The sequence below is a fragment of the Equus przewalskii genome, chromosome 5 (genome assembly GCF_037783145.1).
Source record: "Equus przewalskii isolate Varuska chromosome 5, EquPr2, whole genome shotgun sequence".
Taxonomy (NCBI): Eukaryota; Metazoa; Chordata; class Mammalia; order Perissodactyla; family Equidae; genus Equus; species Equus przewalskii.
The window spans coordinates 27621802-27648139 of NC_091835.1; the positions used below are offsets into that span (position 1 = coordinate 27621802).

Consider the following 26338-nt stretch of genomic DNA (forward strand, 5'->3'; position numbering starts at 1 on the left):
TTTTATGTCCTGTCTTAGAATCATTGTCCGTCCCAAGTTCATAAGATACTCTATGTTTTCTTCTAGAAGTTCAATACGCTTAGTTTTTTTGTTTAGGATTTTATCCACAAGATGTAAAGAACTTTTAAGATTAAAAAATAACAAAGATAAACAACCTAATAAATTAATGGACAAAAGATCTGAATAGACACTTCATTAAGGAAGACATACGAATGATCAGTAATTACGTGAAAAAATGCTTCACATCTTTAGCCATCAGGGAAATGCAAGCTAAAACAAAAATGGAATATCCCTGTACACCTGCTAGAATTTTTAAATTTAAAAGACTGACAGCACCCAGTGCTGGTGAGGACATGGGGCAACTAGGACCATCTCGCCTTGCAGGTGGGAATGTAAAATAGTCCGATCACTTATTAACTAAAACTGGTTAATAATTTTGAAAAGTTAAACGTTTATCTACTTTGACACAGACATTCCACTCCCAGGCATTTACCCAGAGAAATGAAAGTATATGTCTACAAAAAAACTTATAAACAAATGTCCATATCAACTTTATTTATAGTAGCTAAACACTGGACATAATCCAACAGTCTATCAGCAGGTGAGTAGATAAACAAATTGTGGTCTGTTTGTACAACGTGATATGACACAGCAACAGAAAGGACTAAGCTCTTGGTCCACGTAATGATATGGATGAATCTCAGAGATTACACTGAGTTGAGAGCTGGGCACATTGACATGAAACTAGAAGACAGACGTGGCATCAGCACTGCAGAGTGGTCATGGGGAAGTCCTGGGCACTGACTGGAAGGCCATGATGGAAATTCTATGTGATGATGGTGGTGGCTGCCCAGGTCTACGCGTTTATCAGAACTCATTGAAAACCGCACTTAAACTGGTGCAATTCCTTGTAATGTAAATTATACCCCAAAAGGTTCATCTAAAATTTTCCACCACATGGAGATGGAGATGTGGTGTTGGCCTGTTGTGAGAAGCCTGATTAGATGAGCAGACACAGGAAAACACGAACTTACCCCAGTACACAGGCATCTGAGTGACGGGGCATCTGAGCTGGAGACTTATCTGAGTAATGAAAAGAGTCATCTGATTTTTAGCAAAACTCCCCAAAAGATTCAATTTAGGCAACCAGGCTCATCAGTAAAATGGAACCTGCCAACAGGGGACTCAAGACAGAAAACAACAGGAGCAATCTCCACGAGGCACAAGGAGTCCAGAACATGAAACTGAATAGAAGAAACCGAGAGGCCAGAAGAGGCAGCCCTCATGCATTCCTACTCCATATCAACTACAGGAAGGATGTCAATACAGGAGGATGTTCACTCACAGGAGGGATGTCAATCACAGGAGGGACGTCAATCACAGGAGGGACGTCAATCACAGGAGGGATGTCAATCACAGGAGGGATGTCCAATCACAGGAGGGATGTTCAATCACAGGAGGGATGTTCAATCACAGGAGGGATGTCAATCACAGGAGGGATGTCAATCACGGGAGGGATGTTCAATCACAGGAGGGATGTCAATCACAGGAGGGATGTTCAATCACAGGAGGAATGTTAACCACAGGAGGGATTTTCAATCACAGGAGGGATGTTCAATCACAGGAGGGATGTCAATCACAGGAGGGATGTCAATCACAGGAGGGATGTTCAATCACAGGAGGGATGTCAATCACAGGAGGGATGTTCAATCACAGGAGGGATGTCAATCACAGGAAGGATCCTCAATTACGGGAAAGGAGTCAATTATAGGAAGAATGTCCATCACAAGAAGAATGCAAATTACACGAAGGATGTCAATTACAGGTCAAATGGTGAATTGCAGGAAGGATTGTCAGTTACAGACCCGACAGGAAAAGTACACCTTTGCATCCAAAGAGGAAATCGACTACCCAGCTACTCACCCAATGAGGAGCCGTCAGCACCCTGAACTCTCCCTTTCCACCAGTGGACTTTTGTTCATGACAACCCCTCCCACGTCCTCCTTTTTCCCTATAAAGTAACTCTGCTGGACTTGCCTATGGCTTTTGCTATAGCTTGCTTGTCCCTATTTGCAATTCCTCTTCTATCCCGAATAAACCTATTTTGCTGGTGGATTAACTGGCTATTTTACCTGTTTGGGTCAACAAGAACAATATGAAAGCAAGTCCCACAAGCCACAACTGCCTGGGCTGAGCCACATCTTTTGCCCCTTCCTGACGCCATGTTTGGTTACCTGAAGCCATCCCCTCCTCCTGGGCCCTGGACCCACCCCTCTCTCTTGCTAGGCATGTCCCCAGCCTCAGGTGGTGGGTGACAGCACAGACAAAGGCAAGCCAGTATCTTGCTAATTCATTTGTTAACATAAACTCCCTGTTGGTAAAGCTTAGAGGTTGGATGTCCTCCCTAGGAGAATCATCACTGTGTGCTCTGGTTACACGTGGTGAGTCCAAGCATCCTTATGAATCTTTTGTTTGGTTAAGTGTCTAACCCCCCAAAGGCAGTTTATTCATTTTTAGGTGAATTATATGTAATAAAACAACATGAGCCAGCCAGAGAGAAGCTTGATGGGTAGAGACATAGATAAGGAGAGAGCTGGACAGAGTTGCTGGGATCGTCTTTCCAATCTTAAAGCTTTTGCACCCCGATGCTCATGGCTGAACCAGCAGACCCTTGGGGGAGGCACCCAGGGCCAGTCATCAATGCCCCGGGCAGCAGCCCAGCTGGAACCTGGAGCCCAGCGTCCTTTCTCGGTGGGGGGGCTTGAGGGGAGCTCTGCTTGGCTGAGGCCCCAGCAAGATGCAGCTGGATCGAGGACACATCTGTGACTGTCTCACCCTTGGCTCCCCCCATGGCTTCCTGGAACTGCCCTGAAGTCCACTACTCTCCCCAGCACTTGTCTCAGGTCTGCCTCTGGGGGAACCCACAACCGCATGCCTGGCCCCGCCTGTGATGTGGGGTCATTTCTCTCTGCCTACACCTTCAGTGCCCTCATTGAAGCTCAGGGGAAAGAGGCCCAAGGGACCCTCCTGGGCTTTCATAGCTACTGAGTCATTATGGAAGGATCAGAGCAGAGGGCAGAGCTCAGGACCTGGGGCGGCACCGTAGACAAGCTGTGAACGCGCACCTGTCCCTGCACACACCATGCTGGCATCTCCTGACCCGGGGAGACCCTGCCTCACTCATCTGAGGACACTCTGGATTTGTCTTCACAGGGTGACAAGACATGGGGGTAGAACTATGACAGAAAGGGGAGGAAAGTTCACTACGTGATATCCATCCATGGGTCAATGGGCATTTGGGTTGCTTCCACTTTGGCCTGTGATGAATGATGCTGAGAGGAACACTCTGGTACACCTCTTGCATTTCGTAAACTTCTGTAAGTTTGGAGAATGTCCTGAAACGATGACTTTACACCCTTAACAAAGGAAACATAGAAAACGTAAAAGATAGGGGCAATGAAACAGGCAAGACATCTCAGGAAGAGGGTCCGGGGGGGGGTCACCTGGGGGGGGGCAGGTCTGCAGGGGGTCCCTGCCTGATGCCCAGGGTCGTCAGTCGTAGCTGCCGAGACAGCCTCCTCACCTCAGCCCCTCACCCTTCCATCCAGCCTCAACCTACCAGTTATTTCTGCAAAATTGGAATGAATCACTCTGCCCGTTCCTCAAACACGGACTGGTTTCTGGAGGCCTGTGAGGGTCAGCATGTCCACAGGGGTCCCTGAACCCACCGTATCCCTGTTTCTCTTTTGCCCATTGTTTTCCGTCCTCCTCCTTTGCCTGAGTCATCTTCAGGCTCCAAACGCCCATCCCAGGACGTCCACCCCACAGCATCTTGGCACAGAACGGCTTCCTCTTGGAGCTGCCCCAGCAAGTCCTGTCATCTCTGCTGGCATTTGTTGGATCCAGTGGCTTTATAAATAATTGCCTATTTGTCTTGGAGGAAATTGTAAATTAAATGTAAATGAGGAGAGAAAGATAGCAGGATGGAATTAGCTCTGAGAGCAAATGGAAGGAATGAAAGTTTCAAATAATAAAGGTGCTGAGACAGTTGAAGGCCAAGGACACTAACTTCTGGTTTAGGTGCTTTTGGCACAGTCCTTTGAGATGGGTATTTTTGTTTCCATCTTAAGGCAATGTAAGGTTTAGTATTTTAATTTCCTTACAGTTTTTGGGGCCAACGACTGACCCAGGTTTGTCTGATGCCAGGACCGAGGCCCTGTCCATCTCCCCAGGCTGCTGGTGGCCAGATCCCACTGTGGCCCTTGGCCCCTGCTGACCAAGACTGACCGAGCCCAGAGCAGGTGGGAAGCACACAGTCCAGAACCATCCCCATGGCACTTGGTGGGTGATCAATTTTAATTTGGGAAATATCCCTTTTGGCAGCTTCATTTTGATATTGAGTTTCCTCCCAGTGATGATGGAGGTGACCCAAAGTCCTTCTCCTGTGTCAGAAGGTCACCGTGAGCTTGGTCCCTTCATATTCCTTCCCTGAGGAATTCAACGTGGAGCATTGGAAGATGGTGTGAATCATTTAAGCCAGTGATGTGGGGTTGCGTGACACACCCACGGCCACCTCCTGGAGCCTTCCTGCTCTGACCTCAGTTTGCACGTCCACAGAGCAACACCACCACACACTCTGGGAGGCCTGTTGCAAGAACAGGCTATTTAATGAGATTTGACTCATAGAGTTATTAGTAGCAGCCCTGGTCTGGGAGTGGGAGCACTTCCAATTCTTTATACAAACTGGGGCCTCAGGCACCTCCAGAGAGCACGAGAAATGAGAGGGTAACCCCAAAATCATCACCATTACGCGAGTGTAGAAAAATTATCTCTAAAACATTCAGTCTGACGTGTGGTTTTCAGAACACCATGCATGCAGTTCTCTAAAAGATACAACTTTTACAAATCATTGCCAACTTCAACATAATCACCAACATTATATCATTTTAAATCCCAAACAGTTGAACTTAGATTGTCCTCAATGCAGGGGTGTCTCAGAGATGTTGCAGGTTCGGTTCTAGATGACTGCTATACGGTGAGTCCCACAACGTGTTTGGTTTCTCAGTTCCTACAAAAGTTATGTCTACACTATTACACACTATAGTCCACTAGGTGTGCAATAGCACTATGTCTATGATACAGGTTTGCATGTTTTTAAAAAATCATCAGGACTTTCAGTACAAGGAAAGATGAAGTAGCAGCGTCTGGATCTAGCCTTCTGGCTGAAACAAATAAGAAGCCATTTAAAATACACAAAAATAATTTTTTTCGGACTCTGGGCATCAGGAAACAAGACAGAAATCCTTGAGATATGGAAAAAAATGAGAAAAGATCTGTGATTGTCCCCATTTGCTTTTTGGAGAGAGTTTCTGGGCGTGGCACAGGGAGGGACTACCCAGGTGGAGCTGCTGGTCTACCTGAGTGGAGGAGGTGGAGCTGGGAGCCCAGGGGACCAAAGAGGCTGGGCTCTCAGGACAGAGAGTCAGAGAGGAGAGGAGAGGATGGCACAGAGAGCAGTGCAGAGCGTGCAGAGGGGCGTATCCAGCCTTCACTGAGCACTGACCAGCACATGTGTCTGAGGAGGTTCCTGTGGCTGCAGAAAGAGCCGCAGGATAGGAGGAAGGGGGACAACCCTCGGAAATCACTCCATTTGGAGTCAAGTGTGGTGCCTCAGGGGGACTAATGAGCCCTAGGCTACACGTTCACTCCACCTAGCAGAGCCTATACCCAAGATGAGAAAGGATTAGATCCTTCCCTGGTCACTTAGTTGTTTCCCACAAAAAGGATCAAGAATATTTATGAGAATACAAAAGAATCCAAAACTCAACAAAATAAATCTGGTACCCAGCAAAACATTACTAGGCACTCAAGGAATGAAGAAAATTCAACCCATAATAAGGAGAAAAGTCATTCAATTTACATCAACCCAGAAAAGATATAAATGATAGAATGAATACACAAGAGCCTTAAACTATGAATTATTATAACTGTGTTCTACATGTCAAAATTCAGCAAGAAGATTGAGCGTGTGAAGTACAGATATGGAAGATGTAAAAAGGCCCAAATCAAAACTCTACCTATGAAAATTACAGGTTGACATAAAAAAGTTCACCCAATGATTAAGAGCCCATTGGCATTGCAGAAGAAAACATTAGTAAATTTGAAGACATAGCACTAGAATTTATCCAAAATTAAACACTGAGAGTAACAGAGACTGAAAATAAATAAACAGAACATCATTCAATTGGGTAACAGTTTCAAGTGGTATGATATTTGGGGAATTGGGGCTGCCAGAGGAGAGGAGAGAGAGGGTAGGGCACAGAAAAAAAAAATTCTTGAAGACATAATGGCCAACTGTTGTCCAATTTTAGGAAAAATATAAACCCCCAAATACGAGATGGTCCACCCTTCTCAAATAAAAGAAAGATGAAGAAAACCACACCAAAGCACATCATGATTAAATTTCTCAAAAACCAGTGATAACAGGATATCCTTTAAAACCACTAGAGAAAAAAGATACACTACATATAGAGGAACAAAGACAAGGATGATGGCAGATTTCTCACTGGAAACAGTGCAAGTCATAAGACAAGATGGCGGAACAGCATTTCTAACACCCTGAAAACAAACAAAAACAACAACTGCCAATCTAGAATCCATACCCAGGGAAAATATCTTTCAAAAAAAAGAAAGCCAAATGAAGACTCTTAGATAAGAAAATGCTGAATGGATTAATCAGTAGTTGACCTGAGGTACAGGATATATTAAGGGAAGTCTCCAACCAGGAGAAAAATAGAACCATACAGAAATCTGGATCTAAGGAAAGGAATAAAGAGCACTAGAAATGATAACATCGTGGGCAAAGATAAAATATGTCTTAACTCAAATACCTCTAAATAGCATAAACACTAGGAGAGGAGAAATAGTAATCAATCTGTAAACTTTTTAAACATATCAGCACTCATGTTACTTCAATGAAGACTGTGATAGTAGAAATTGTGCACTCCAAACCCTTACACAGCCCCCAGAATAACACAGCCACGGGTTATGGCTAGTAAACTGGAAAAGGAGATAAAAGGGAATCATGAAAATATTCAAGTGATCCAAAAGAAGATAGAAAAAAAAAAGAGAAGCAAATAAGAGATGGGACAAACAGAAATCAGAAGGTAAAATGGTGGATTTAAACTTAACCATGTCAAAAACTTCATTAAATGTAAATGGTCTGAATCTCCAGTGAAAAGGTGTAGATTGTCACATTGGATAAAAACAAAGACACAAATATGAGCTGCTTATGAGGTAGTTAAAACTAAAGTCACAAGTAGTTTAAAAGTAAAAAGATGGAAAATGATATATAATGCTAACACTAGCTAAAAATAAAAGTTGTCATGGCTAACAAAGGACATTTCAGAATAAGACATAGATCCAGGGAGAAAAAGAATCATTTTGCAATGATAAAGTGGTCAATTCATCAAGAGGACATAATAATCCTAAAGTTATTTATACAAAATACTGGAGCTTCAAAATATATGAAGCAGAAATTGATAGGGATTCAAGAAGAAATAGATACATCTGTAATTATAATCAAACATTTTAGCACCTCCATCAATAATGGATAGAACAAGGAGACAGAAAATTAGCGAGTGCATGGAAAACTTGAGCAGCAATATCCAACAACTCAGCCTAATCAACATTTGTAGGACATCCAACCCAACATTTGTAGGACAGCCCACCACGAACAGCAGAACACACATTCTTTTCAAGTGAACACGAGACATTTTTATAAAGATAGACTACATCATGTGCCGCAGAATTTACTTCAATAAATTGAAAAGAATTAAGTCACATAAAGCATATTCTCTATCCAAAATGAAAGTGCAAATCAGTAAAAGAAGCGTATCTGGAAAATACTCAAATATTCAGAAACTAAGATCACATGCTAAATAATTTAAGTCAAAGGAAGGATCCAAGGTAAACTGGGAAGTATTTTGACTGAATAAAAATGAAAATAGAACTTATGAAAATTTTTGGATGCCACTGAAGCACTACTTGGGGAAAATTTAAGAATAAACAAGTATACTAGAAGAGTGAGTTCTCAAATCAATGACCTCAGCTTTCACACCTGCAAGAAACTAGAAACAGAAGAGAAATATAAACCCACTTACTTAAATGGAAGTAAGGAAATAATGGAGATCAGAATGGAAATTAATGCAATAGACAACAGAATCTCAGTAGAGAAAAATCAGTGAAACCAAAAATTACTTTTTAGATCCATAAAATTGATAAACTTCTATTTACAATAATCAGCAAAAAATAGAGAATCCGTTAGTTAATAATATAAGGAATGAGAGGGGACATCACTACAGACATTAAAGGACAATAAAAGAACCTTATGACTAATTTTATTCCAATAAATTTGATGGTTTAGATGATATGGACACTTTCCCTGAAAGATAGAAACAAACTTCATTCAAGAAGAAATAGAACCTAAATAGTGCTAATATTCTTAAAGAAACTGAATTTGTGTTTTAAAAGTTCCCACAAAGAAAACTCCAGGTCTAAGGGGCTTACAAATAGATTATATCAAAAATTTATGCAAGAATTAATACAAATTCAATACAAACTCTCCAGAAAGGGAAAAGGAGGAAATACTTTCCAACTTATTCTCTGAGGTCAGTACTATCCTGATACCAAAATAATACAAATAATTTAGCAGAAAAGAAAGAAACACAGATCAATCTATCTTATGAATATGGATGCAAAAGTTCTTAACAAAATGTTAGCATATAAAATCCAACACTACATGAGAAGGCTAATACATCACGACCAAGTGTGACCTATCCCATGGATGCAAGGTTGGTTTAACATTAGACAGTTAATCAGTGTAATTTAGCATATGAACATGTAAAAAAATTTAAACTATATGATCATCAAAATATATGCAGAAAAAAAGCATTTGAAAATATCCAACATTGGTTCCTTATTTAAAACAAAAACAAAACAAAACACCTCTCAACAAACAGAAATAGGGCATCTGTAAAAACCCTACAAGGTACCATCACACAAAATGGTAAGAGATGAATGATTTCTCCCTGAGTTCAGGAGCAAGGCAAGGATGTCTGCCCTTACAGATTCAACACCACAAGGGGCAGTCCAGCTAAGGCAATATGGAAAGAAAACGAAATAAAAGGACTCCATATTCATTGAAGAAAGAAGCCAAACAGTCTTTATTCAAAACAACATGGCCATTGATGTAGACAGTCTTGTGGAATCTAAGAAATGATACTAGAACCAGTATATGGTTTTAGCAAGTTTTCAGAATATAAAATCAATTGTATTTCTTTACACTAGCAAGGGACAGTAGGAAACAGAATTTAAAGATCCATTTACAAAACATGACAAAATACAATACACTTAGGAATAAATCTGACAAAAATTTTGCAAGCGGTGTACAGCAAAGAGTACAATGCATCACTAAGAGATGTTATGTGAGACCTAATAAATGGAGACATGTATTATGTTCATGGATGTGAAGAACCAATATTGTTAAGATGTCAATCGTTCCCAAACCGATCTCCACATTCAAGGTAATCCCAATGGGAAAAACTATCAGAAGGTAATTTTTGTAGAAATTGGTAAACATTGTAAAATTCATAGGAAAATTTGAAGGACCAAGAACAGTCAGGACAATTTTGAAAAAGAAGAATGACTACACTACTTAATTACCTGACTTTACTATTTCAAAACTAAGTACCTAAGATAGTGTGGTGTTGAGTAAAGACAGATCAATGGAGCAGAAGAGGAGTCAACTCAGTCATACGTAGTCAACTGCTTTTTAACGAAGGTGCAAAGACAAATTGAGTGGAAAAGGATAGTCCTTTCTAAACATTGTGCCGGAATAATTGGATATCCATATATTTATAAAGGACTTTTTTCCATACCACACACCGCATACATTTTTTTTCAAAACGGATCATAAACCTACATATAAGAGCTAACTATAGACAGCAGAGGTGAAGACACATAGATGAAGAGGAAACTGTCAAGACCTTGCATTATAAAATATTTTATACACCTTACCCCAAAGGGCTGTTTCTTTAAAAAAAAATGGTAAATTGGTCATCCTTAAGATAAAACTTTCACTCTGCAAAAGACACTGTTCAAAGAACAGAATGACAAGCAACATACTGAGGGAGAATATTTGCATGTGCAGCTCACACATCTAAACATAAATAGAACTCTCAGTACTCAACAATTACAAAATAACCCAATGCGATAACAAAAAATGCACAGATTTTGAACAGATGCCTTTGTAAAGAAGATAACCACAATAAACCATGAAATAATGCTCCATATCATTATCCACTAGGGAAGTACAAGTTGGAAACCAGATCTATTAGAATGTCTAAAACCAAGAAAACTACATAAACCACAGGTTGGAGGGGTGTGGAGCGCCCGACTCCCCAGCACAGTGGGTGGAAAAGCAAAATGGCAAAAGTCACTTTAGAAAACACTTTGGCTTCACATAAGGCTTCAGCCAGCAACAACACTCCCAGGATTCTACCCAAGAGAAATGAAAACACCTGCACACAGACCCACAGGGCGATGCTCCGAGCAGCTGATTCATGGCATCCGCAGACCAAAACCCACCCGAGTGTCCTTCCATTGGAGAACGGATATACAAATTGTGTTCTAGTCATATTATAGAATAATACTCAGAAATTAAAAGTAACTGAAACACCAGGAAAACATAGATAAGTCTCAGAAAATGTCACATTAGGCAGAAGAATCTGGATTCAAAAGAGTATATGATGTAAGATTCCATTATGTCTACACCAGGACAGACTGTCGCGAGGTGACGAGAATCAGAACAGTAGCTGCCTCGGGCGACGGGAACAAGGTGGAGGGCACTTTATAGGGTGAGAGTGTCTTTAATTACATTATTGGTGAGGTGATTACATGGGTGCATACATTTGCCAAGTTAAAGATGTTAATAAAACAATAATATTGGAAAAAGAAATAAGTAAAAATTTCAATCTTGGGAACATTGAAATTTACAGCTGCAAAGTCCTATGTTCTCTTTCTTTAAAGAAAAGAGTGTTTTTAAATTATGCATCATCTTTACTCTGTAGGAGCTAAAAGAAAAAAATAACAGAAAGAAATGCATTCCCATTGCAACCATAACAAGGCATATTGTCAGCAGGGGTAGACAAAATGACAGCAAGCAACTACAATAACATAAATGTCTGAAACACGTTAATGGTGTATTTGGAAATCTTGAAAATCTTTTTCTTCAAACCTCAACAATGTGGTTATGTCCTCAATACTAAATGCACTTGAGATTTGCAGGAAGACCACTTTTAGTGAGAATTGAAGTGTTAAACAGTGGGGCAGTGGTAATCTTAGTTGTTGGTGTGACATCTCCTTTCACTTTGAGGATATTTGAAATCTGAGATTTCAGGATAACAATGGCTCCATATGGCTGGAGGAAAAGAGAAATCTCCAGGCAACTTGTGTTTTTGTCCTGGTGTTCAAAATTCTGTCACATTTACAGTAGCCTGGTGTTTCTCTTGAAATAAACTTGAAAAGGATTCAAAGAAAGAAAAATCACAAAGACTGCTTGTTCCCGAGGTTACAAAAGAAGAGTGGTACAAACTGGGCTGACCCTGCAGTAAAGTGTGTCCAGGGACCGATGGGGTGTTTGCCACACAGGTGCTTCTGTGTCTAGAGCAAGTGGAAGGGTCCACCGAGACCCTAATCCTTCTCACATGCCCTGAGATGACAAAGCATTCCCCTGACACTAGGATAGATGCCCAAATGTTCATCAGCTGAGGCTATTGCATGAAAACAATTGTCTTATGCACATGCTGGACCAAACTCAGCAATGACCATGTTTACTAAATAAACCAGATGTCCATCTATTTGTTTCAATTGGTCCAAAATCAATGATCATTGGAAGTGTTTATTGCCCATGGAGAAAATCCAGAAGCTATTAACGATTTTAGGCTGGCCAGGCCCAGAGCTGGTTAGAGACCTTCCCTGGGGCCACCTTTGCCCACAGTGTCTGGAATGCCCACCACTGCCTTCCTTCTGGACAGAGGGACATTTTCTCTGCATCCATTTTGCTCCAGAGGACCCAGCAACCCGAGGGACAAGGGTAATGACAAGGCACTTGGGCAGATGCCCTTTTTAGCCAGAATAGAAGATTTTACCCTTTTCGGCAGGTAAAAGAGAATTATAGAAAACCATGCATTGGCTCCAGAAGGTGCTATGGGGGATCAGAATATGCCACCCCAAAATACGTCTCTTTGGCTTGATTATTTTTAAGAAGAAAGACTCAGGAAGAAACTTTGACCTTTCCCCCAACTGCCTAAAAGAATTTAACCTAGAAAGCTTGTTCCAGGAAGGAGCTGTCAGAGAGACACTTACAGTGTCATATAAACTAGGGTGTGGTAGACAGGGAGGAACTCAGCAAGGCCCATTTAGTCAAGTCCTCTCCATACCCCATTGTCTCTGCAAGGCCTGGTAAACATTTGTTGACCAAGCATTTGCTTTTCCATCTCTGTATGAATTGCCTTCTGCCCCTTTGAAGTCCCAAACCCCCACCCCCAACTTCCTCCTTCATCTTTAGCTGAAAGTGCTATTTAAGGTAGTGGTTTCAGACATTTTGGCAAGTTACTCAGTTTTCCTGGGTCTTTCCCATGCATACATGTTAGTAAACTGTTTGATTTTCTCCTGTTATTCCATGTGGTGTCAATTTAATTCTTAGATCAGCCAGAAGGACCCAGAGGGGAGAAGAATAGTTCTGCCTCCCCTACGGTGCTGTGAAATCCTCGTAAAAAGAGTTTTTTTCCCTTTTCCTCTTTTGTTGTTGATGTAAACAAGTGCCTAAGAAAGTCTCACTGACATAGAAGACGCTGTTGCTCCAGCGAGCCCCTCTGCATTCCACACGCGCTGCCTCATGTTCAGCCCTGAGATGATTTCACATGTTAATAGTGCCCAGAGACTGCTTGATTAAGACAGTACTTATGACGAAAGACCGTGCACGTTATTTAAAGAGAAATACTAAAATTACAGCTCTACCTGTATCCTGTGCATGGAAATTGTGGATAAAGAAAGAGAAACATTCACTCCCATCAGAGCATTGCAGGGGCTGTCACTGAAGCATTGTTACGGCTGCCAGGTAATTCTGGATTATTCTCTCTGAGCTATGAAATCTCTCATGGACAAACTGAATTCCTTCTACTAAGGAATAAGGAGTGAGTCCCTACTGATAGCAATGATGACTCTGCAGTCCATCCTCAGGTGAGGAGACTGTGTTGCCAGTGGCATCCACACCCAGGGAATGCTGGCTCCTCTCCCTTCAGGAGAATGGACGAGTTACTCTGCCCCTTCACCTCTCTGCCCTCCACCATGCACTGGGGTTATTAACACAACCCCACCCCTGACCCCACCCTAGATCAGAGATGCTAAAGCAGTGAGTGATCTCCTTAGAGATGACTATTTCCTGCTCCTTTAGCTATGAGGGTCCCAGGCTTGCAGGGGGAAGACCTAATGTTGACAGGTTTCTGACTCTAAGTACTTTACTTGTCAGTCTAGTTATTTGTGTTCAGATCACTTGTGTAGTCATCATTCACAGCCTGATCCACACCAAATGAGAGATGTTAAAACAATGGAAACACTGGACAGCCTTCAATAACTCAGTCTCAATTTGCAACTCCTTTGTGAATGCTGCAGGCTATCGTAGGGGGAAAAAATAAAACTCAATCAAAAACAAAGAATTAGCAAGTAAAAGATAATTAAAATGGGCTGTTTTAAACTTAATTAACATGCAAATAAAATTCATTAAGGTTGATATCTTGCTTCATTACGAGCTGCAGCAAAATAGAGAATTAAAATGGTTTCCACTGATAGAAAATCCTGAGGCTTGTAAATCCTGGTGGGAAAAATGATTTTACCCAACCATGGTGAATAAATTCAGTTGTCGTTTACTGAACATATAGACAAGCTGGAGATAAATTTACCGATTTAAATATAGTATCTCTTCTCATTCTGAAAACTTTAAAAGTAATTGATTGAAATATAGACTTTTCTATTTTCTTTTCAGAAGAAAAATACTATGTTTCTCCCAAACTGAGTACAATGATTAGAATTCAAATGAGAATGAACATTGAATTTTCCTAAAATATTTCTTCCTTTATTGTATTTTATTGGCACAAAAATGTCCCCCCTTTTTTTAACCATGATAGTTTTGGATAAATCCATCTTGTCATCAAGAAGAGCCTGAAGGGGCTCGAATCTGATCTTCCTTAGTGTTTATCACGTTGATCCACTTAGATAGAGATTAGAAATTCCAAGGAACAGGGCCCAATAAGTACCATCAGAACAAAAGAAGGCCTCCAACTTAAGTGTGTGTGAGGGATCCTTTATCTGACTGCATTTCTGACAACAGAGGACAGGGTTGGCAATAACCCTGTGGTGGCAGTCACCCCTGTAATCTGGGAGGCTCAGCACAGGTAAGAGGCAGTGATGAGGGGAGAGAGGGGCTGAGGGACACCGGTCAGGCTGCAGAGCAGGGGGTCCTGGGCCTGGCGCTCACAGGGCCTCCCAAGATGCCATCTGTTTAAGGGCCCAGAAGGAAAGCCAGCTGGGGGTCTAGCCATGGAGGCTGATGGGGTTCAGGGCAGCTTCCCCGGGATGCACCACTCTGCCATGTGAATTATTTTGAGCTGAAGACAATCAAGGCTCAGAAGACTCAGGAAGAATGTTTGACCTCCCACAAATTGCCTGAAAGAATTTAAGATAGAAGGCCTGTCCCCAGAGGGAGCCAGCGCCATAGATAACTCCAGGTGCGGTAGACAGGAAGGCACCCAGTAGGGCCCATTTTACTGAAGCTCTCTCGTGGGTCCCATTGTCTACAAATGGCCCAGCAAACATTTGTTTACCAAATATTAACTGTTTTCATCTTCCTGTAAATGGCCTCCTTCCCCTTTGTCTTGGACCTCTGTTTCGTTCTTCTTGCTCCAGAAAGACATATGTACCTCACTCAGCCTCACTCCCTTTGGGATTCTTCACGCTAACATGAATTCCTTGTGTGCAGGTATTAAACTTGGTTTGATTTTCTCCTGCTAACCTGCCTTCGGTCATTTTACTTATTTGACCAGCCACAAGAACCAGAAGGGGAAAAGGGGGAAATTCTCCCCTCTCCAACAAGGCCAAGTCAGGATGAACCAGCAGGAACCAGGGAGTGGAGGACACGCAGGGCCAGGGCAGCCAGGAAGGAGCCTGCAGAAACTGGGGGAGTCACCAGGGGCGAGCTGGGTCTCCTGGCTTGCAGTCAACAGAGGCTGCATCCTTGCCGCCAAAAACCATTTGTCTCAGGGAAGCAGGGGGCATTGATTACATGCACACCAAAGCGATTACACTACGAGGCACCCTCACCCACATGATCACTAGCCAGCGCTGAAGTACTGGCCACGTGGGAGGTGGGGCTCCCCTCTGTACTCGCTGCCCCACAGAGGCAGAGACGCCTGTGTTCACTTAACTCTGCCTACTCTTCACCTCATGTTACCAACAGGCAATAGGGAAATAGAAGGAAATACAAAATAATCATATAAAAGTGGCAGAAAGTTTTCAAACCTCTATTTTGGAATAAACGCTATGGTAAGAATGTCTATCTGTCCATCTATCTATGATGAAAATCTAAAATACCTAAGAAACTGTATGGGAATTACGTTTTATTATGTCACAAATGTTCACCGTAATAAAATGGTCAAATGTTGAGCACTAAGGACAAGAAGCTTAAAAAAAAAGTGCCGAGAAAGTGACTTAAAAGGTGGGGGCTGAAGAGCAAAGTCTACGATTCCATGTCTTCTTTGCGTAGCTGCGGTTTCTATAGGAATTTTCTGCATGTTTCCCTGGAATTTATGCGCAGACTTTTGCCTCAGCACTTCATGGGAAGGCTCAGGGGGATGTCTTCCCTGTGACTGGAAGTTTTGTGGTTCTTTCTTTACCAGAGCAATTTTCTGCTCTTCTCCTTAAGTGTAGGCACAGGGTACATGCTCCTGGAGCAAAGTCTCCAAAGATACACACAGAATGCCCATGAGGAGCTGTGAAGGTAGCTGTTGATTCCCATTCCTCCACAACAGATGTTAAGGGAAGGAAATCAAATATTTTTTCTTTTTTTAAAATTGGCAAATATCTTTTTAGAATGCCTTTCTAGCCTCTGTTGTAGGCAGAATAACGGCCCACCAGGGATGTCCACTTGCTGCTCCCTGGAGCCTGAGACTGTGTCACCTTACAGGGCAAGAAGGAATTGAGCTGGATAATCAGCTGGATTTGAGATTATCTGGGATCATCCAGGCAGGCCCAGCGTAATCACGAGGGTCTTTAAACGGAAAGAGGAAGGCAGAAGGGTCAGAGAGATGGCAGCGGGAGAAGGACTCCAGTGCCATTGCTGGTTTGAAGATGGAGGAAGGGACATGAGCTCAGCAGTGCAAGCGGCTACTAGAAGCTGGAAAAGGCAAGACAACAGATTCTCCGCTGAAGACTCTAGAAAGAAGCAGCTTCGCCAACACCCTGATTTTAGCCCAGTGAGACCCATTCCAGTCCTTTGGCCTTCGGAACTGTAACACAGTAAATTTGTGCTGTTTTAGCTGCTGAGGTTTGAGTGGGATCTGTTAGAGCAGCAACAAGAAGCTTATACACCTTCCAATTTCTTTGTTCAACTTGAAGCAGATGAATCATTAAATAATCAGGGCTAAGGTACCCATAAAACTGAATATTTGTTGTAGAAAAAAATATTTTCCTAGATAAATAACTTGGTAAATTCAAAGGTGTTTAAATGTTTTCATGGTGAAATGATTGTACATGAGTGTAGTTCACAGCCATTTCAGCTATCATGCCCTCCATGGCCCCAACGTGCAAGAGAGAAACCAGCTTTGCCATTCTTGGCGATCAACAGACGATATCCACACACCAGAAATGTCACATGGAAGCATGCCTGTAAATCTATTTAAATATTTGTTTGGAATTTTATTTTCTGTGCAATAGATAATTCACTTGTAATGTTTTATCAAAAGAAATACAAGAATTGTTGAAAATCAAGGAGCCCACCACAGATCAATGCAAGGTAGGAAGTTGACTTACCGTCTCTTCGGTTAAGTCTTGCGAACCCAGGACTGTGGCTGCTGGACAGCTCCGAGGAGCTGCTGAAGGATGATGGGGGCAGGGCAGACACGAGTGGCTTGTCACAGTTATCTGTCGGAGGAAAACCAAGAATTCGGGTTAACACACTTGTTATAGCCCTTTGGGAAATCGTAACCTAGAATGTTACAAACCCCAGAGCAAACCCAGTGTTAATGGGGAAGGTCAGAAGCATTAGAAAACTACAGGATGTCCACTGTGACAGCTCCCACTGTCCCAGACAGCACAACAAGACAGGAAAGGGAGTGAGGTGTCTAAGAAACAGGAGGGTGACAGAGAATTGTCACAATTCATAGACAAAGGAAAGTGCAAAACCAATAACACAGTCGATTTATCAGAAATGATAAGATGTCACAAAGAGGCAGGGTATATAATCAATATACCAGCATGGATCATGTTTCTATATGCCAAATGGTTAACTATAGTAAAAAAAGAAAAATAGCCATTTATAATAACAAGAAAAATATAAGATGCCTGAGAATGTTTCTGAAAAGATGTTTAAGACGTAGTGGAGAAAATTATAAAACTTTAGTGATGGACCTAGCATAAGACCTTACATATGTAAGTGGAGAGATATGCCATACTCGTGAACAGTGTGCTCATCTTTTTGATTCATCAAGTCGGCCTGCTACTGGGCGTTAGAAGAGACTGAACGCTTGACCACAGGCCACCAAGTTACCATACAGCCTGGGCTGCCCATTATGAACTGGGTATTACCTGACCCACCAACCCACAAAGTTGGGTGTGCCAGCAGCACTCCATCATCAATGGAAGTGCAATGTATGAGGTCAGGCTCAAGTGGGTCCTGAGGGTTCAAGTAAAGTCACATGAAGAAGTGGCCCAAATGCCCATGGCCCCCATTCCTGCTACACTCCTCTCTCCCACCCTGCACGATGGCCTCATGGGGAGTTCTCTGTGATCAGTCGTCAGAGGAAGAGAAGACTCAGCCTGGTTGACGGGTGGTTCTGCAGGATATGCAGGCACCACCTGAGGGTGGACAGTTGGAGCAAATAGTGCCTCTCTGGGACATCCCCGAAGGATGTGATGAAGGGAAGTCCTCCCAGTGGGCAGAACTTCGAGAAGCACACCATGGGCTCAGCAACACGCACTTCTACTCGCCAAGGCTAACTTGGCTATGGCCACTGCTGGGTGCCCAATCTGCCAAGAGACGAACACTGAGTCCCCACTATGGTACCCCTCCCTGGAGATCAGGCAGCTACCTGGTGGCTGGTCTATTACACTGGGGGGCTTCCATCATGGAAGGACAGCATTCTGTCCTTCCTGGAACAGATTCTGGATAAAGATTTGCCTTCCATGGACACAATACTTCACAAAAACTATCATCCATGGGCTTCCAGAATGGCTTGTCCACCACATAGTTTTCCACACAGCATTGCTTCTAATCAAGGGACTCACTTCACAGCAAAAGAAGTGTGGCAGTGGGCCCACGCTCATGGAATTCACTGGTCTCACCATGTTCCTCACCCTCCTGAATCAGCCAGCTTGATAGAATGGTGGAATGACCTTTTGAAGACTCAGTTATAGTACTAGCTGGGTGGCAAGACCTTTCAGGGCTGGAGCAAGCTTCTCCAGGAGGCGGTTCATGCTCTGAGTCAGCATCTAGTATATGGTGCTGTTTCTCCCACAGCCAGGATCCGCAGGTCCAGAATCAAGGGGTAGAAATGGCTGTGGTTCACTAGCAACTCACCAGCCCATCTTTTTCTTCTGTTCCTGCAACTTATACTCTGTTAGACTAGAAGTCTTAGTTCCAGAGGGAGGAAGGCTTCCACCAGGAGACACGACAATGAGTCCATTGAACTGGAACTGGAGACAACCTCCTGGCCACTTTGGGCTCCTCATGCCTCTGGATCAATAGGTGAAGAAGAGAGTTACAGCACTGGCTGGGTGGCTGATCCTGACTACCAAGGGGAAATCCGACTGCTCCTCCACAGTGGAGTAAGGAAGAGCATGTCTGGAACACAGGAGATCCTTAGGGCATCTCATAGTATCACCATGCCCTGTGGTTAAGGTCAATGGAAAACTACAATCCAATCCAGGCAGGACTAACAATGACCCAGAGCCTTCAGGAATGAAGGTTTGGGTCACCCCATCAAGCAAAGACCACAGTTAGCTGAGGTGCTTGCTGGGGCAAAGGGAACACAGACTGGGAGGTGGAAGAGTCTGGTTAGAGTGCCAGCCATGGCCAGGTGACCTAGTTACAGTGACTGTAATCATCATGAGTGTTTGTTCCTTATTTTGTCATCAATGTCTGTCTGTGTGTGTGTACATAGACTGATGGATATAGATAGATAGGCGATAGGTAGATAATAAATTGAGCTAACATATTTGTTTTCCTCCCCTTCTTATTCCATTGTCATCTAAGGTAGATGTGTTCATAGCAGTCAATTTTAGATCTTACTATTTAAATTGCAGGGCATCAAAGGAGAAGAGTGAACATCACTGAGGACTCTGTGTCCTCTTCTGGCGGAAGGGTTAACATCTTTGTGGCTACACAAAGGATAGTTGTGTCACATTAGGTGAAAGTGTGCCTTTGTTACTGTCTTTATTAGGAGATTGAGTTGGTTTAAGGAGATGCGAATGGGCGCCAAGTTGACAAACGGTGAACAGTGATGGTTAGTTTTGTGTGTTGACTTGACTAGAATATGGTGACAGCTATTACATCAAACACTGATCCAGGTGTTGCCATGAAGGTGTTTACAGACAGGATCAAAGTCAACATCAGCTGACTTGTGAGGGCGATTCTGCTGGACAGTCTGGGTGGCTCGGGTCCAACCAGTTCAAAGGCCTTAAGAGCAGCAGTGAGACTTCTCTGAGGAAGAAGAAATGCCACCTGTGCAGAGTGGCTCCAGCCTGTGCCCAGAGCTCCAGCCTGCCCATCCTGGACTTGCCCGTCCGGTCCCCACAGTCATGTAAGCTGATTCCTTGCACAAGTCCCTTAACGATCACTTTCTACTGGTTCTGCTTCTCTTGTTGAACCCTGACTGTTACAAACAGGAGGACTCAGCACTGTGAACGATGCTTCTTCTCCCCACATCGCTCTTTAAATTCAATGACACCAACACAGACGTCCGTAAGCCCCACGTAGGCAGGGCGACAATGGAGAAGCAGAGGGAAGGGGTGGGTGAAACCTGGTCCCTGAGTCTTCTAGAGGAAGGAGAAAAATGAGCAGCTTCCAGAAATGTGAAATAAAGGTCAAGGATGCAGTCCTCGCCCATCACTAAAGCGTACGTCTGTTGGGCGTGGGATGGTGAATTATTCCACTTTGCACCTTCCGTAAAGACCAGCATAGTCTTAAGAGAGGACAGAAACAAACACACTGACAACAAAAACCGGCATGAGAGGAGCCAGTTCTTCGCAGTCATCCCAGACTAGAAATCCGTCTCCCTGTTGTATATTCTGTCTGCCTGGGCTTATTGTACGGAAGATGGAAGCTAATAGGCAGAAAATTCTGCAAATTTCCCTCAAGAGAAAGTGAGATGAGGCAAGTGTCGCCGTGGCTCCTCGTCTCTTCGTACACCTGCACATAAGCTGTCATCTGTCAAAGGCGACTATCATAGGTTGGTTTCAAAACCTATTATACGACCACATTCTTACACAACCCAGAACAACCAGCCGTCCTCCAGCTTCTTTGTAGAACAGCTTCCATTCAAAACCAATCACATTACATATGAATATGTGCTATCATGTTATTTTAGTAGAATTGCAAGGTGATTTTTCAAATGGACTTAAAAAACCACCCCAAGTTCAAGTTTTATATACACAGGGCTTAATATGAAAAAGTTAAGGCATATTGAGATTCCTCTTTAATAGGCAGAGAGAATAAATATTAAAGATACTATCAAAACGCATTATTTTCATTATGACTGCTGTGCAGATAGGTAGAAAATCCTCACAAAAGAACCCAGGACGAGGTCTGAGTGAGTGATCCGAAGGAGGAGATAGGGTGAACGGAAGGCAGGCAAAGTCTGGCCGTTGCATTTTCTAAGTAGAAATAATGAGGAGAGGAATGTGCAGCCTCAACTAATCCAGCTATTAGCTATGTTAACAGGGGCCGTGGTCGTGGGGCTGGCTCTGAAGTTACTTCCACACCCTCTTCATTTAGATGCAGACAGTACCTGTCTCTGCCCTTCTCAATTTTCAACACAACAGCCGAGGCGGTGACACCCTCACAGTGACCTCCCAGCTCTGCTGAACCCGTGCAGGGCCCGCGTCTGTCCAGGAGATGTCCCCGTGGTGCCCGCACAGCCATTCCTTCTGACGCTGCACTGACCAGGCCAGGCGTCCCCCGCGTGCTCTCCTCCAGGTCCTCACTGGGGTTTCCAGGATTCTGCCTGCTCCACCCTACACACAGCCTGTCCCCACCCCCGCTGCCCTCTCTCCCCCAAGGAGTGACAATAAATGTCTGCTATCTAAGATGCTGCACTGGGGCAGGCTGTTACTTTGCATCATGGTGGCAACAGCTGACTCACATGGAACCATGCATCCCTGAAGTGCAGGGGGCGTTGGGGCCTCTCTGTCACCCCCACCGGTGCTGTAGGTCGGGGTGGATGGGGGAGAATTCTGAGGGTCATTCTTCTTGCTTCTCAGCAGGTCCAGGGGGGTGGAGCCCGGGCCCAGAGCTGGGACGTCCTTGACTGCAGCACACAATCTACCAGCCTTTGCTACCTCTGTCTGGCTCTGTTCTTGCCCTCGCTCCCCAGGGTCACCTCTCCAGACAGCATCGTCTCAGCCCAGATTCCGGGGTGAAGCACTGACAGCAGAGTCCCAGGAAGGGACTGTGCAGGTGGGCACTCTGCTCAGGGGCTAACGGGCCCGTGGCTCCTGGAAGGTGAGGTGGTGACCACCTGCCACACCCAGCATCCTAATTATGAAGAATCTTGGTTGCTGCAGGAGATCATAGCAGCATCTTGCTAAGCTTTAAGCCTAGGGAAAATAAATTCCAACTGGGTGACTGGGGGGATGTGTGATCTGCTGAGTCTCATAATCATTATACCAGATTGCTTGTGGTTTGGACTCTCAGGTCGGAGGGGAACACGTTAACAGGCATGAAGGCAGGGGGTTTAGGAACGTCGGGCCCTTGCAGGAATGGACCGCTGCCTGCATACCTTGCTGATTGTTCTTAAGATACTCCCCAAGGGAATGACCTGGGATTGGGCTGGTGTGCCTCAGGGGGATGAAGAATGGAACCTTTGGACTTGGGCTTGTGTGTCCTTGCAGGCATGAGTTCCCGCTATCGTACTTGCTTGAGATTCTTTACCCGCAAAAAAATATGTGGCGATCCGAGGGACCTCACCTCAGCCATTGAGGCTGATGGTCCCCTGTGCCATTGAATAATGTAGATTGTGTTCTGTCTACTAGTTCTGTTTGCCCCTTCGGCTCGCTGCCTAGCCAGTCTCAGCAGCACTTGGTGGAGGCAGGGGGAGGGCAGCCTCAGTTTCCTGGTGGTGGCGTGCCTGGGCAGCTGAGGGGTGGCGTGGTGGAAGACTGAGGAAGGCAGCTCTGGAGCCATGAAGACGAAACATGGCGTCCACAGGGGCCCACCGTGGAGGATGGATGGCTGTGGCAGCTTCCTCGGCACAGCCAGCGTGTGGCTGAGCTACGGGGTGGTAGCGTGGGCCCTCGTGGCCCTCCACACCACAGTTAGGCCCCAGAGGCAGTGAGGGTGTCTGGAACCTGGGCAGGGTCATTTGGGCAAGTGCTCCTGGAATCCCGGGCCCTCTGGACCTGAAGGGGCAGTCCTGCCCACCCCCCCCCCCCCCAAAGAGAACAGAGCTCCCCTTACCTGGAGGCCAGAGGTCAGGCCAGGCCTCCCCACCTTGTGTGCACATGGTCCTCCTCAAATCGGCCCTCCTCCCAGTACTTGCAGAGTAATGCCCAGGGCCAGAGGGTCAGGTCTTGGTACAACGCCAGACAGAAATGCAGAAAACAGCTCAAACCCAGTGAACGCAAACCATCGGGATCCAGGAAACTGGGGTGGGTGGGCCTGGAAGGACTGGCACAGGGTGGATGGTGACGGGGGTTGGTGACACTGCAGCGCTGGCCCAGGCTCCCTGCAGAGGTCCTGCGCCCACAGGGGGTGGTCAGCAGTGATCGAGGAGGAGATGCAGCATGGCCAGTGAGGGGGCAGAGCAGTCAGCTGTCCTCTCTCCAGAGCCCACAATGCAGAGCTGGCCCCTTGAGTCAGTGGAGATGACTGTGTCTCCAGTGGTGAGGACCCGAGGGTTCAGCCACAGAGGCAGGGACAGCTTCTCCGGCTAGCGGGCGGACACAGGCAGGACCACAGCCCAGAGGTGGGGAGTCCATTGGGCCGCCCAGAGAACTCGCCCGTCACTGGCTCCCTGCTGCTGTGTGGGAGACGGTGCGGGGAGGCAGGGGGACACGCTCGACAGCGGGTGCAGGGGACCTAGACGCAGGGCCCAGGGGGCCGCAACTCAACAGCACAGCCCGGCAAGGCTTCTGCCTCCCCATCTTCACCCGGTGCCCCCACCCCTGGGAATACCTTCCAGGAACCAAAGCCTTCCTGAGACTCTGCCTTGGGAGACGAGGCAAACACTCTTCATTAATCTTATCATTACATTACTACACGCGCCACACGCGTTTCTCTTTAATTAGAGCACAGCTGGTGAAGAGAGTCATGACTGCAGGCCCATCGCCGAGCTCTCCTGCCGGGCTGGGATGAGGTCGTCGAATCCTTCCCACGGGCTGCAGACGGCCACCCCAACTAGACCCTGCACAAAACGAGGGACCCCGAACGCTGGGGAAAAGCACAGAACCGGGATGGAGTACCAGGACGGCGCCACAGATCCGGGGAGATACATCCTCTGAGAGGGCGTAAGGGTTCGGATGACGCAACTCAGAAAATGCCCAAACCAAGTCTCTGGGCAGCGTCCTGCGAGCAGTGCTGTCCCCTTCCGTCCGGGTGATGATGGGCCCGTCCCACCACCAGGCCCTCAGCCGAGGCCTCTTTGTCTGTAGCTGCATCCCACCCGCAGCTCAGAGGCCGTGACCACACGCTCGCGTCCTCACCAAGTGTCTTGGCTGGGCTCCGACCCAGGTTCCCTGGGAGGCTCCCGCTGGCTCTCCCACTCGCAGGCTGCCCGGCTTGCGGCTGGTGGTGGCGGGATGACCGGGGGAGGCAGGGGAGGCCCAGATGGGCACAGTCTGTGGGGCAGGAGCAAGTCCCAAGTTCATCCAGATTCAGGAGCTCTCAGTAGACTCTTCCACTTGGTGGGAGGAGCGCAGAGCTGGGGACCTTCTCAGCGGACCCTCCGTGAGTCTGGGGCCAGCTCAGGTTACTCGTGTTAGTAAAACGCCTTTATTGTCGCAATCGAGCTGGAGGATTTGCGCGGAGAGCTCAGCAGAGGAATGGGCGAGTGATTGTTACAGACCCCGGCCCAGCCCTGCTGCGAGCTGTGCTCCGTGGGAGGCACTGGCCCCTGGGAGGGGTATGTCCCTCTGGAGTCGCACGTGGCTCCGCAGCGACTGCTCGCCGGAGCGTGGTGAGAGCGAGACCCCCTGAGCCTGTGGTGCCCAGACCTGCCCGCCGAGGCGGTGCCTCCAGCTGCCGTCCACGCGGACCCCCATTCCTGCTCTCACCCCCAGGGTCCTTTCTCACACTATATGCTTCGTCTGCAAAGACCTCAGGGAGGCGAGGCGGCAGGGAGCGCCTCTCAAGAACTGTAGGGACCGCGTAGACGGGATGGAGCGCCGCTCTCGGGGGGATTATGCGGCGGGAGGCAGGAGACCAGTCAGCCTGGCGATGATGCCACGCTCGGGGTCCCCTGTCTCGGCCTCGTCCCCTCAAGGAGGGAAGAAGCGGTAAGGGAGCCCCACACGCCTCTCTGCTCACATCCTCCCTTCTCTGGGGTTTTACGACATTAAAAGCCTGCAACGCCACCAGAAAGGCCACGGAATGCATCCAAAGCCTTGAGCGATCCGGCTGAAGTGGCGTTTGATTCCCAAGCTGATAACGGTGGCAAATTAGAAGGAAAGGGACAGGCCATTTCACTCATAAATAACCGTGAAAAATCTAAGTGAAATATTAGCAAAAGTAATTCAATGGTAAATTAAATGTAATATATACCAGAACTACGTGGCTTTCATGCTAAGGATGGAAGACTGGTGGGTTTTTTCTTTTTTGAAATGAGTAACTTCCTTAATAGATTTTAGTGGAAATTACATTCAGAGAAGTTGAAAAGGCTTTTGATGACATTTAATATCTTTTCCTGGCTTTTTAAATGATCTTCGCAAGTTAGGAATATACAGACACTTCATAACGTGGTTAAGAGGATGCGTCCATTTGGGCATCAGTGTCATTGCACATGTTTCTCTCAGACCAACACTAGCATCATCGTAGTGAGAAAACACTAGAAATGATCTGATTAAAGGAAGAGGCCAAGCAGGAATGTCAGTGACACCGTGACTGTTTGCTCTTCTTCTAAGGACATCAGGGAAACTGGAATATCCGAACCTACTGATAAAAAAATCTGAGTGTTCAAACTCGAAAGTTATGATAAGCACTAAAGTTATTCATTTAGACAGAAAACTACAAAATTAATATAAAAAATGAATGGCTTTCCAATATGCATGCAAACACCTGAAAATATCATGGAAAAAACAATATCTGTTTATAACAAAATCCAAGAAATATAGGAATAAACAAGACATGTCAGAGATAATAAATAGAAAGAATTTAGATAAGTGAAGACAAACCCACTGTTTTTTGGGGGAGGCGGGTTTGGTGAGGAAGATTGGCCCTGAACTAACCTCCTTTGCCAATCTTCCTCTTGTTGCTTGAGGAGATTGCCACTGAGCCATGTGTGCCAGTCCTCCTCTATTTTGTACGTGGGACGCTGCTTCAGCATGGCTTGATGAGCGGTGTGGTAGGTCTGTACCCAGGATCCGAATCCACGAACCCTGGGCTGCTGAAGCAGAGTGCACGAACTTAACCACTACGCCACCAGTCCAACCCCAACAAGCCCACTGTTTTTGATGGCAGATCTAGCAGTTTAAGGAGTTTAAGGATGGTAACAGGCTCTGAAAAAATGGAAGCACTTGGTGACATCTCAGTAAAACAATATTTGGAAATAAAGTTTGCAAAGAATCACAAACATCG

The 26338-nt window shown here is 45.4% G+C and overlaps 1 protein-coding gene across 1 annotated transcript in view; it reads right to left on the reverse strand.

Annotated features, from left to right (window-relative positions):
* The window catches only part of LOC103558188 (contactin-associated protein-like 4), a 169747-nt gene that overhangs the window by 116291 nt on the left and 27118 nt on the right, over positions 1-26338 (reverse strand). The window contains exon 2 of the mRNA XM_070620323.1: positions 17146-17256. Coding sequence (XP_070476424.1) covers positions 17146-17256 — 111 coding nt within the window. The remainder of the gene's footprint in view (positions 1-17145; positions 17257-26338) is intronic.